This window comes from Ostrinia nubilalis, chromosome 25, assembly GCF_963855985.1.
Source record: "Ostrinia nubilalis chromosome 25, ilOstNubi1.1, whole genome shotgun sequence".
Taxonomy (NCBI): Eukaryota; Metazoa; Arthropoda; class Insecta; order Lepidoptera; family Crambidae; genus Ostrinia; species Ostrinia nubilalis.
In genome coordinates this window covers 10,155,779-10,168,891 of record NC_087112.1, presented here as the reverse complement: position 1 = coordinate 10,168,891, position 13,113 = coordinate 10,155,779, and the positions used below count along the sequence as shown (strand labels likewise).

The window sequence follows — 13,113 nt, the reverse complement described above, 5'->3', positions numbered from 1 at the left end:
CCACCGGACCTGGTGTGACGACCACGACCACTCTGGCAAGAGTGTAGCGACGAAGAAGAAGAAGAAAGAGGATAACTGACTAAGTTTCTAGCACTGTTTATTTTCAGCTCTAACTCGCTTTCATTGAGGAAATGCAGATTTTATAGAAAAGTGAAATGTTTTTCATATGCCAGTTAATTTAAAAAACAACTATTAAATATCGGGTGCTACAGCTTTTTTTTTCAGTTTAAACTACGAATAGGTACATATACTCCACGTCGCTTGCCTCTGACATTTAGCAAAATTTTCAGGCGATTAAAGAGATCGATTCGTCTTGCGAAATTGATTACGATGGTGTAGATAACTCAGTTTCGAAAAAAATGTCAGATACGTCAGTTAGAGAGGCAAGCGACGTCCAGTCAGAGCAATATCATCCCAAATATAACTCGAAATCAATAAAAAATCGCGGAACATCCATGGGGGTCATTCGGGTAGCCCTAGTGATGCTCTACCTCTCTTGCTTCGGTTTGACACAATTTTTGGGACAACCTGTATATTCCCACCTCTCGTTCCCGCCGCTGCAACTGTAGTAGCCAGTCCTGTGTAGCCAGGATCTACAGCTTGACCGCAATAAAAACCCAACCAATGAAGGTCATGTTTGTCCCGAGGGAAAGTTAAACTGTCATTGGCCCCGCAACGAAATTAATTAGAAGAACATAGGAGTAGTTCCAAGTTAAGGTTCGACTTCCCTCCATTGCAAAGCGGATGAAAAGTGACAAAAAAAAGTTTAATAACCTTTATAGTGAACTAGCGGCCGCCCGCGACTTCGTACGCGTAAATCCCGTTTTACTCCCTTCATCTATCTTACGTGGTTTAGATTTTTTCATACAAATGTTTTTTCCCGCTAACTCCCGTACCCGTAGAAATTTTGCAATATCCTGCTGTAACTAAGTAAGCTTTAAGTTTACTAAGGTACCTGCATGCCAAATTTCAAGCGTCTATCTTACGCGGTTTAGATTTTTTCATACGAATGTTTTTTCCCGATAACTCCCGTTCCCGTGGGAATTTTGCTATATCCTGTTGTAACTTAGCTTTAAGTTTACTAAGGTACCTGCTTGCTAAATTTCAAGCGTCTAACTTAAGCGGTTTAGATTTTTCATACAAAAGGATTTTCCCGCTAATTCCCGTTCCCGTGGGAATTTCGGGAATTCCTTTCTTAGTGCACCTCTACGGTACCTAAGCTACGTCCCTTCCAAATTTCAAGTGCCTACGTTTAGCCGTTTAGGCTGTGCGTTGATCTGTCAGTCAGTCAGTCAGTTTCTCCTTTTATATGTATATTTAGATATTTTTGTAAATTATAGCAACCACTGCTTCAGGATCAGGACAATGTATCAGATGATGCTACAGTGGCGGAATAAATTCAGTCATCTTTTTCTGCCTTGTTTTTAACAGGGAACAGAATTTATCAGATATTTATGTGGTACGTAAAAATACTTTTTATTACATAATATTATTTTCGTAGTAGTCAAGTAGTAAATAATTAATTAATAAGATTTCCTTGAACATCACTTATCTCCTGTGACACGGATGTGGCTGAAAAATGACAGCAACAAACACATTTATTTTGATACCTGCTAAAATGTTTTCTACATTATTTTTTTCTCGCACAGATAAGTAATTATAAGGATGTGCCTTTTTCACCACTTCCCAAAAAGTCTATTACTTTACTTTTCAACTACTTATTAGAAAATCTTTGGTTTCACTGGTCTCAGATGAAGCTTGGTGGAGTTGTCACCGAATCATCAGCATTGCGTCAGATAACTTTATGAAACTATATCAGGAACTGCTCGGACCTAAATCTTTTTAATTTAATGGTGTAGATACAAGTTCATTTATTGAAGTAAAAAACTTTATGTGCAATTTCTTAAGTAATTTAATTACAAAGCATTCTTGTTTACTCCCTTGTATCACTCACATTATATTACAGTACCTACATAAAGTAATAGTTGAATAAATGTTCAGTAGGAACACAAAGTAATTTAAAAACATTACATTGCTTTTTTTAACTTTAGTCTAAATAATTAAAGTCTAAACTCGTCATCTTTAATTTATAATAATTGGGTCTTTTCTACGTGTCAAACCATAATGTATTGAGTAAAATAGGTATCACAAAAGTGACAAAGATGGAGATAGATAAAAGTGCTATTATGCCCGTGGTGGTGGGTATTTGCTACCACTCCCCAATAATTTTAAAGCACACCTTTTTTAAAAAGGCACTTCATTCTGGTCTTAAAAACTTAATTATTTTTAAATTACCTGTCAATTAAGATTGTTGGTTGCATTGTAGTTGAAAAAAGTAGTTTGATGCCCGTTTTCACCATCAATCCCTAATTTTTAAGTGACCCCCATGGTAACACAACAGGATTTTTGTTTTCATAGGGGTCACTCAAAAATTAGGGATTGATGGTGAAAACGTGCATGTTGACAAAATAGTGACGTCACTGGCCAGTATTGCCATACAAAATTTATGGGAGTATCGTTTTGACAGTTTTAAAAAGTGCGTCATTTGATTGTTGGTGGGAAATACCCTATAGCAGGGGTGGCCATCTTGATTAGACATAAGATCTACGGTTTCCTAACGAAACCCTAGGCGATCTACCACTTACCTACTTCTTGAAATCTTAAATGAAACACCATAGTTTAGTACACAATCATGTAGTATTTTTTTGCCTTGCCACGATCGTCTGGACTAATAGTCGCGATCGACCGGTTGGCCACCCCTGCCCTATAGTGTCATTCTCACACAAATTGGCGAGTATGTGAATAAAAGAGCCTTCTTATCATACATATGCGAGTAACATGTCGCTGGAAAGCACGTAACAATGATTTAAGCAGGTAAACATCAACAACTTTCTAAGTTCACTGGTTATTTGTTGACCTTCAGCAGAGCGTTCAACCCAGATAACGCGTTGTTTTTTATTCGATCCAGTGACCTGTGTTTACTCGATACCTAGCGAGTGCTTTTTATTTCCTACCGTATTGTTAACATTATAATTATCTAGGTTTTCGTTTTTAAAAGAACTTATTCTGGTAGCAGGGCCTAAGGCAGAAAAGTGTTACTTGATGTTAACTTACAGATAACTTTTTATAACTTTTACTAGTTTTCTTAATTCACGTTATAACTGATTATTAGATAGTTATTTTTTGTAGATGGTCACATTTCTTCTTTCGCAAACAATAAAAAAAATTGGTCTCTTCTTTTTCCAGATAAGTATTTTTTTCGTTTTGGACTGAAAATGACCTAGTTTCAATGTAAAAATGTACATGTTGTAAGGATAGATTATGTAGGTAATAATAATTCGGAATAAAAAACATTACGTTAATACAAACCCTTTATTGTATCTCGCCCTGTAAAACCTCTCTTTACACTAACGTATTTACACTATACACGCTTTAGCAAAAGTAGAAAATAAATAAAATAAAAAACTATATCCATACGATCTCCGATATGTTATAATCACAAGTACAATAAAACATTTACGAAGAAAATAAATCACAATAATAAAAGTCATCAACAGCCATTTGATAATCTCATAAAAGAGAAAATTTCATCACTTAATAATAATTAACTAAACTCTAGCTTACGATTCAAATCAGTAAATTGACAGAAGCAATGTTGCCATTACAAGTAAAAAATTACATTACACAATTAACATATAATTCAAATAAAATAAAAATCAAGTAAATAACTGGAAATCACATTTTCATTATTTGTATTATTTCAAATTGTAATAATAAAATCATATAAATTGAACAGTCGTATCACATCACACATAGCAATGACAGTTCTAAATGTCAAATTTCTGATTCGAATCAAAAACTACATAATAATAATCACTACATTTACTACTGGTGTCGTGGTTCCTGGTACTATATTCCTTATAAAAATCTTATTTTAATCCAACGTGCAGTAACGTTACATAAAACGTCATCTACGTTACATAAATTGTAGTGTACGTCATCACTAACGTTACATAAAATCGTAGTGTACGTCACTAATTCCTTTAAGGTCGCTATTTGTGCGTCGTATACGTAAAGGTGCGTCCAAATTATGTTACATGTTATTTAGCTTTTGTTATATAACATAACTGTATTTTATAACGTGTTAACATATCCTGGACTCACCATAAGGCCTAACTTTAACACGCGTTCCTCACCGATTCTAATAATGGTAACTTACTATATTGCTACGATTTTTTGTTTCATTATATCACATGCAAAGTTTATTGAAAATCTCCTTTTTTGGATGGTGTGTCGCCTACTTTGTGATGCTAAGTATAGTAAACGTGTAATTTTGTAATTCTCACCGATAATATTATAATATAAATATAAAATTTGACGGCCTGCGTCATCTCATGATAGATGAAAGAGGTAATCACTCTTTATTATAAAATGATGATAATTATGACGTATTAGTTTTCTTGCTGATTGTGACTCTACTTCAAACTATGAAACGTTGGTTTTTAAGTTTGTTACTAGATAACGAAATAACTCGTTTGTGTTTAATTAGTACACATTTTTATTCGTCCGATAAAAGTTACCGGTCGAAAAAATCTGTACATTGTACTGAAGAAATTTTATGGAAAATTTTTCATATTGTTTTCGTTTAGTTCAGTCGGTGCAGTCATGTCACATACGTCAATAGCAGCTCTAAGTCTGACTCCAGTGATGTGACTTGCTTGGTGGAAATCGAGTGGTATAAACGACTGCATGTTAAGAAAAACACTGTGTCGCATGTGGTTGTAAGAAATGTGAGTTTTGCTATAAAAATGGCCGTAATATTTAGTTGTAGATTAAGCTACAAAAATGTAGTCTAATGCGCCGGATTAAAAGCAAAAGTGACTAAACGACTTTTTGACGAAAAAGTTGGTATTGCCTCTAAAGGCTGATTTACACGTATTAAGTAGTTAAGTATTTAACTTTAACCAGGCCTGGCTCACTCCGCGCGGTACATCCGATAATTACCTACAGCGAAGCGCCCCGCCGGCGGGTATTATATCAGTCGAGTGTCACGCGCGCGCCCGTCAGGACGCTGGCGTGCGTTGTAGTATGTACCTAATTCTATGATCGAAGTATTATTTAAAAATGGGCATAAAGAGAAATACCTATTGTGCGGGGTTCGGGTGTTTAAATTCGAAAAGAAATCTACACCGGATTTATCTTTTTTTTTCGCTTCCCAAAGATGCTGAAAGGTATGTTGGTCATGTAGGTAATCAATAATTCTTAGGATAGTATAGGAACCTAACCTACCAAGGTTTTCCATAATGAATGCGTACTTACCTACATACGTACCTCATTACATATAAGTAGATTAATTAATTTTTCACTAGACAGCAACCCTAACAACGTAAGAAGAGTTCAGAGGCACGCGATAGAAAGAGACAAAACTTGTAGGTGAATAAAATTGTAGGTACGTAGTGCTGTGCGAGCTGAATTCCACTGTATCGCGTCGTAGCAAGACTCGCATTTATTTAAATCGTCTTGCGGAGTAATCCTTCTGTACCTGTACTATTACTTATTCTGTGCTTTAACTTAATTTTATGTGATCAATTTGCAGCGTAACTAAATTTTAACTTAATTCCAAACGTCAAGCTCTTGTTTACTATGAAAGTGTTTGTCAAAACGTGTCAAAGGACAAGCCCCGCCCACCAACTTGACAGGAAGTACCATAGTTATCTACTTATCTACTTAATACGTGTAAATCAGCCTTTAAAAAGTGAATGTACATCGTGTCACAGCAAATAAAATGTTTTTACTACAGCAATGCTGCCCATGTACGCCACTCTGCAAATCTATACTAATATTATAAAGCTGAAGAGTTTGTTTGTTTATTTACTTGAACGCGCTAATCTCCGGAACTACTGGTCCGATTTGAGTGTTAGATAGCCCATTTATCGAGGAAGGCTATAATAGGCTATACAACATCACGCTACGATCAATAGGAGCAGAGCAATAATGAAAAATGTTGCGGAAAACGGGTTTTCACGCGTACGAAGTCGCGGGCACAGCTAGTAAAGTATGTTTTGCTAGTTCTGCACAGCGATCGCTCTGTCGGCCTCCTGCGGCGCGGCGGTGACGGTAGCGGTGGCGGTGGCGGTGGCGGTAGCGGCGGCGTGCGTGTAGTCGGCGATGGCGACGGCGGGCGCGGCGGCGGCCAGGCGGTCGAGCGGCCGGAACGACCAGCCGCCGGCGCCGTCGAACTCTAGCACGTGCGTGTGGTATTTCCTGAAAAATATTTATACGTTAGTTAAAGCTTATGATGATGTAAAGCCCGGTCCGTGAGCACGTAGAATTTTGTCCAATGACCCCAAGCTACCCATCCTTATCGCTCGCACGTAATTATATTGCTGTCGCGATTGTGCGACGGGCGCCCGCAGTGAGTGTGCGAGCGCGATAGCAACATAATTACGCGCGAGCGATAAGGATGGTAGCTTGGGGTCATTGGACAAAATTCTACGTGCTCCCGGACCAGACTATAGTTAAATAAGCTTACGTTATCGTAAACCGTGTATGTGGTGTTCTCACAAAGAATTTGTTGTCCTTGTGTTAAATTGAAGAATCATTACGATCATGATCTATAAGAGTAGGCGCACACCGTTGATTTTTAGTTGGCCGATAGTTGTGCCCGATTTTAATTTGTATGAAGAATCGGCCAAATCGAATCGGCGTAGTATGCGCACTCCCATACATGCCCATACTGATCAACTGCCCGACTAAACTATCGACGAAAAATCAACGGTGTGCGCCTACTCTAAGAGGTACCTTTGTTATCACGAGTTAAGTACTGAGCGCGCGATCTTGGCCACCAAATTATGCCTAGCTAGCATGAGCAATGTAGGGTAACCTCCTTTTTGCCTTTATTAAATTAAAGAGGGTTGTGCTCCCACAGCGGAGACTAAGGCCCGCCTAACACGGACAGCTTGAAGCAGCTAGTATCTGACAGCTTCAAGCTGCGACTGCATAGCAAATTGCAGTATACTACACGGAACCGCTGGAGCAGTTACAACTGTTTCCGTAGTTTGCTATGCAGTCGCAGCTTGAAGCTGCCGACACTAACTGCTTCAAGCTGTCCGTGTATAGCAGGCCTAAAAGCCCCGATGATGATGATGAAGCACTCAATGCATGAACCTGGCCTCCAAATGACGTCTGGCCAGAATATTAGAATGACCAAATCTTTCCTTTGGCTCTGGTCAAACGGCTGCCTCGTCCTCACCACCTGATGATGATGATGATGATGATGATGATGATGATGATGGTACTCACCAGACGCTGGGCCGGTGCGTGATGGACAGCAGCGTGATGCCCTCGCGACGGCTGCCTCGTCATCACCACCTGATGATGATGATGATGATGGTACTCACCAGACGCTGGGCCGGTGCGTGATGGACAGCAGCGTGATGCCCTCGCGACGGCTGCCTCGTCCTCACCACCTGATGATGATGATGATGATGATGATGATGATGGTACTCACCAGACGCTGGGCCGGTGCGTGATGGACAGCAGCGTGATGCCCTCGCGACGGCTGCCTCGTCCTCACCACCTGATGATGATGATGATGATGATGATGATGATGGTACTCACCAGACGCTGGGCCGGTGCGTGATAAACAGCAGCGTGATGCCCTCGCGACGGCTGCCTCGTCATCACCACCTGATGATGATGATGATGATGATGATGGTACTCACCAGACGCTGGGCCGGTGCGTGACGTGATGCCCTCGCGACGGCTGCCTCGTCATCACCACCTGATGATGATGATGATGATGGTACTCACCAGACGCTGGGCCGGTGCGTGATGGACAGCAGCGTGATGCCCTCGCGACGGCTGCCTCGTCATCACCACCTGATGATGATGATGATGATGATGATGATGATGGTACTCACCAGACGCTGGGCCGGTGCGTGATGGACAGCAGCGTGATGCCCTCGCGACGGCTGCCTCGTCATCACCACCTGATGATGATGATGATGATGATGATGATGATGGTACTCACCAGACGCTGGGCCGGTGCGTGATGGACAGCAGCGTGATGCCCTCGCGACGGCTGCCTCGTCATCACCACCTGATGATGATGATGATGATGATGATGGTACTCACCAGACGCTGGGCCGGTGCGTGATGGACAGCAGCGTGATGCCCTCGCGACTGCTGCCTCGTCATACCACCTGATGATGATGATGATGATGGTACTCACCAGACGCTGGGCCGGTGCGTGATGGACAGCAGCGTGATGCCCTCGCGACGGCTGCCTCGTCATCACCACCTGATGATGATGATGATGATGATGATGATGATGGTACTCACCAGACGCTGGGCCGGTGCGTGATGGACAGTAGCGTGATGCCCTCGCGCACGGCTGCTTCATACATCACCACCTCTGTCTCCATGGAAACGGCGCTGGTACATTCGTCCAATAGCGCGTATACGGGCCTGAAAACAGACATTAGGGTAAGTGAGTTTTATAAATCCAGTGGCGTAATTACAGGGTGGCAGGGCTGACGAAATGCCACGGGCCCCTAAGGCTTCATTTCCTCCTACGCTGACGTCGGTCGCGTACATCGGTCGAGCGTACGAATAAACACAATGTTCTATGAAGCACCGCACTGCAACGCCGTCGTCAGCGGCAGATGATTACATAGAACTAGTGTGTAATCGTGCGCGCCGCTGACGTCGGTCACCGATGTTCAGCCTAAAAGGAAATCAAGCCTAAGCCCCCTCGGCTTGGCCCTGGGCCCAAGAAAAAATAATTATTTTTTTACAAAATTGGATTTAACTGAAATGCATGTAATTCATATTCATAATTATTAAATTTAAGCCTTAAGTAGAATTCCCATTGACCAGCGCGAGTCGGCGCGCAACGCAGCGTCCGTTCGGCCAAAAATGCGGTGGAATGCGCGCGTCTGCGCAGTTGTCGGCCGTTTGGTGTAGTGGTTCGAAACGGACTACTATTCCGGAGGTTGCGGGTTCGATGCCCGCACAGTACAAACATTTGTGTGCATGAACATATTTGTTTGTATTAGACTGGGTGTTTTCTATGTATAAATATGTATGTATTTACAAAAAAAAAGTATTTAAGTATGTTTATATCCGTTGTCTAGTACCCATAGTACAAGCTTTGCTTAGTTTGAGACTAAAAGCGCAGTAAAATGTCCAAGGATATTTATTTATTTATTTATTTATCCGCTGGAATACGCTCGGAGCCGACCGGCTTCCGACGCATGCTCGAGCAGCCGTCCGGATTGAAATGTCAGTTAATCAGTTGTAAGCAATTACGACTCTATAGTCTTTTTCACGTATGATGATCCTTATGACGTTTCGAGTTTGAAAGTTATAGAGATGTCCCATAACTATTACCATAGCGATTTAGATTCGATTTTTTTTCTAAGTCAGTAGCACCTACTTTTTAAAGAAACATTTTTATACGTATTTAGTCGGTTAAAAAGGATCAAAAACTAGCCCAGAAATTCAATTTTGATTGTGAGGCATAGAATTATATTTTAGGTCATACTAGGTATCTATGAATAGACGCCATTTCCTTTATTGTGATTGAAAATCTTGGCTGTTCAAAATTCAAATATTTATGCAATTTTTACAGCGAAATATCGAAAAATATAGTTGATTTTTGTGATGTTTATAATATCTAACCCCCTTACTAATAAAAAGTTACACAGTTGTTGATCACTGTTTTAAAATGACATTTCTATACTAAACGTCACTTTAAAACACTGATCAACGAGCGTGTAAGTTTTATTAGTAAGGAGGTAAGTATTCACTGTTATCGATTAATGAACCGCGATATAATCGATTTGGTTGTATCCCAGCTCTAAATCTATTCCGTATCACACATTGCGTACTTTAAATAAAAAATATTTTTACATCGTATTTAATTAAAATATAATCCAATAGACTCAGATTTTACTATACATTTCAAGATAAGTAGTTTAATTTTTGTCTTATATTGTTAATTGTATACAAATTATTTTTAAAACATATTCTGCATAATATGTAGTATGCGTAATATGGACAACCTTGAAGTGTGATACGGATCATCTTAGGTGAAAAAGACTATAGGAACTGTAATAAAATACTATTTTCTTTACGGCCATGTAAGTGCGCTCCGTTCAACGGATATCTTCCCTTACTGACCTGTGATAGAACATCCTAGCCATAGCCATCCTCTGCTTCTCGCCGCCAGACAGCGTGGCGCGCCAGTCGCGCTCGGCCCGCAGTCCGCCGTGTCGCGCGGCGCACGCGTCCAGTCGCACGAGTTTCAGCACGTGCAACGCGCGCTGTTCCGCCTCCGGCCCGTGCCCGCGCGACGGGTACGTCACTTGGTCGAGGAGCGTGCCCACTGACATGTATGGTCTGGAAGATGATAAAAAAGTTAGTGGGTGATAGTTGGGTATTACACGTCAATCATCAGCTTAAAAATACCCACTGATGGAGAAAATCCTTAATAAAAGATTTTCACAACCACAGATCTTGAATCATTGCCAAATAAAAGAAGAGGTGTCTTGTAAAATCATCCAAAAATGTTATATTGATTACATATTCTGTATTATTCCTCCATAGGATGTGGAAATCTTTGGGAGAGGCCTTTGTCCAGCAGTGGACGTCTTTCGGCTGAAACGACGACGACGACCTGCATAACATATGAACCACACCTTCACTTTTCCCGTGGTTATGGTAAAAAAAACTTCAGGCACTAGTCCTCCAGCTCAACAGGAGCGTAGTTTGGAGACTAATAACACAACTGGAGCATCATCGTCGTAGCTACTTATTTCAACCAAATGCCGTTCCAGCAGTAAACAAACAAAGGCCGGTCGGCTTGGCTATGTCGGTTACCAGCTTAGAAAATGAATGACCTGACGATGATGATGGCGTATCTCACCTCTGCGGTATGTAGAACATGATGGGCCTGCTGGTGCACTGGTCGTGCGTGTCCAGACTAGTCTCGTCTGCGCAGTGCGCGCACTCGCAAGGCTTGGGCACGGACAGCTCGCCGCCGAACACTGGCCAGAGGCCGGAGATTATGCGGAATAAGCTGGAATGAAGATTTATTTATTTATTTTAGAAGGCTGCTTGAAGGCTTACGGAAAATCCAACGCGCCAACAAGTTATAGGTACAATCGTGCAAATAACATAAATTAAAAATGTCAATAAGATGGTAAAGCCTGGTCCGTGAGCACGTAGAATCCCGTCCATTGACCCCAAGCTACCCATCCTTATCGCTCGCGCGTAATTATATTGCTGTCGCGACTGTGCGACGCGCGCCCGCAGTGAGTGTGTGAGCGCGACAGCAACATAATTACGTGCGAGCGATAAGGATGGGCAGCTTGGGGTCATTGGACGGGATTCTACGTGCGCACGGACCAGGCTTTAGTTAAGAAGAGATACTTTTGGGTTGACTGTAGATTCGTAATAAGGGCTATCGTTTTTATACTTAAGAGCGCTTTGCCTAAACTCTAGCAGCGCGACAAACGTGCAACAGACGCGCTGCCGATAATTTCATACTATGACAGCGGATAATATTCCTGCCTTCACATTATAAAAACGCCGCTGCCGCGCTGCTGTCGCGCTTTTCACGCCCTAATGTGAAAGCGACCTAACAGTTGCCACCACTGTGAAATGACCCTACTCTACAGTGGCGCCATCCTGGTGAGTGCAAATGCGATAGTTCTCCTATCGCTTCAGCGCTCATCAGTTGGTGCCACTGTCTTCGCCACTAGCAAGTGACAGTGACCTTACTTTACAGTAGCGCCAACTAGTGACCGCTAAAGCGATAGCTATCATTGAGTGGTGTCCCTTGCGACACCAGGTCGGCATGATGCTGAATGGATACCATTTCTGACACGCACATTATTTAGGTTTAGTTTTTTTTATATTCTTGATGTTGTTTTGCGTCGCTGAATAAAACATTTCATTTTTTTTCTTAGCTGATTTTGCAGCCACAAAAACAATGTCTTACAAGCAGTGATACCCTTTCAATAAATCGCCTCTTTACAAGAACAACGTGACATGTTATAGTGGTGGTTTTAAAAATACCACGTTATTCTTGTAAAGTGGCGAAATATATCTGGGTTCGCTTTGCTACGTTGTTTATGTGATCACGCCTTTTTGTTTACGCTTGATTGACATTAACACTTTGGCGGACAGTACAAGTTAAGAATTACTTCCCAATACGACATCACTTATTCACATATGGAGTAGGTAGTGTCAATGTAAATCGAGTAAAAACTATGACGTCTATATGCGTTCTGTCGTATCATTCTTTGCTACCTGAACGCTCGTGGACGTTACTGTCCATCAATGTGTTAAAAAATATCGATTTAAAGACGCATATGACGTCGTAACCCCATCGTACCTGGACTTCCCACAGCCATTCGGGCCGACGATGAGCAGATGCGTGCCGGGCGCGATGTGCAGCGACACGCCCGACGCCACGACGTCGCAGGCCGGCGTCACGATGGGCACGTTGCGGAGACGTATTGATAGGTCGTTGGTGTACATTATCTTTCCTGTGGGACATGTAAAATAATGTGCTACATTGTGTAGTTTTTAACTTCTGCTATGTCGAAAGTAGTAAGTAAATTAGGCTTAAGGCTTCTATTACAATGTTGAGAAAATGTGCAGGATACAATGACGTATTTTTTTTCAACGTAGCTTTATTGATTGCAATAAATAAAGCCGGGTATCGACATTGTGAGGCCTGCTAGAAGGACAGACCTTTCCATTATAAACCTGACGGTGCTCTCAGTAAGCCATGAGTCGGGAACGCGGGACATTACTATCGTTGGTTGCCTCAAGCATCCGCGTTCCCTACTCGGCATTTGGTTCGCTCAGTGTAGAGCGAGATTCACACAGAGAAAACCGTCGTCGGTTTTGAGTTTGACGCAAAGTCATATTCGCAAAATGTCATCGCGAAAAAAATTCTGAATCAGGCGAAAGTGACCTATTACGAAAGTGACTTTTTGAGAAAGTAACCAAATGTTTCGTAATGACATTTGCGAATATGACGTCCTGCGTCAAAACCAAGGAGTCATTCAGATTCCAGCGAGCGGCACGCAGGTCACG

The 13,113-nt window shown here is 41.6% G+C and overlaps 1 protein-coding gene across 3 annotated transcripts in view; it reads right to left on the bottom strand.

Moving 5' to 3' along the window:
- Window positions 1–3,358: 3,358 nt before the first annotated feature.
- LOC135084155 (ATP-binding cassette sub-family D member 1) overlaps window positions 3,359–13,113 on the bottom strand; it is a 77,842-nt gene continuing 68,087 nt past the window's right edge. For all 3 annotated transcript variants that reach the window (XM_063978899.1, XM_063978901.1, XM_063978900.1), the window contains 5 exons: window positions 12,404–12,557; window positions 10,931–11,083; window positions 10,186–10,404; window positions 8,344–8,469; window positions 3,359–6,264 (listed from right to left, as the gene is read on the bottom strand). In XM_063978899.1, the coding sequence (XP_063834969.1) occupies window positions 6,066–6,264; window positions 8,344–8,469; window positions 10,186–10,404; window positions 10,931–11,083; window positions 12,404–12,557 (851 nt within the window). In that variant the 3' untranslated portion in view covers window positions 3,359–6,065. The remainder of the gene's footprint in view (window positions 6,265–8,343; window positions 8,470–10,185; window positions 10,405–10,930; window positions 11,084–12,403; window positions 12,558–13,113) is intronic.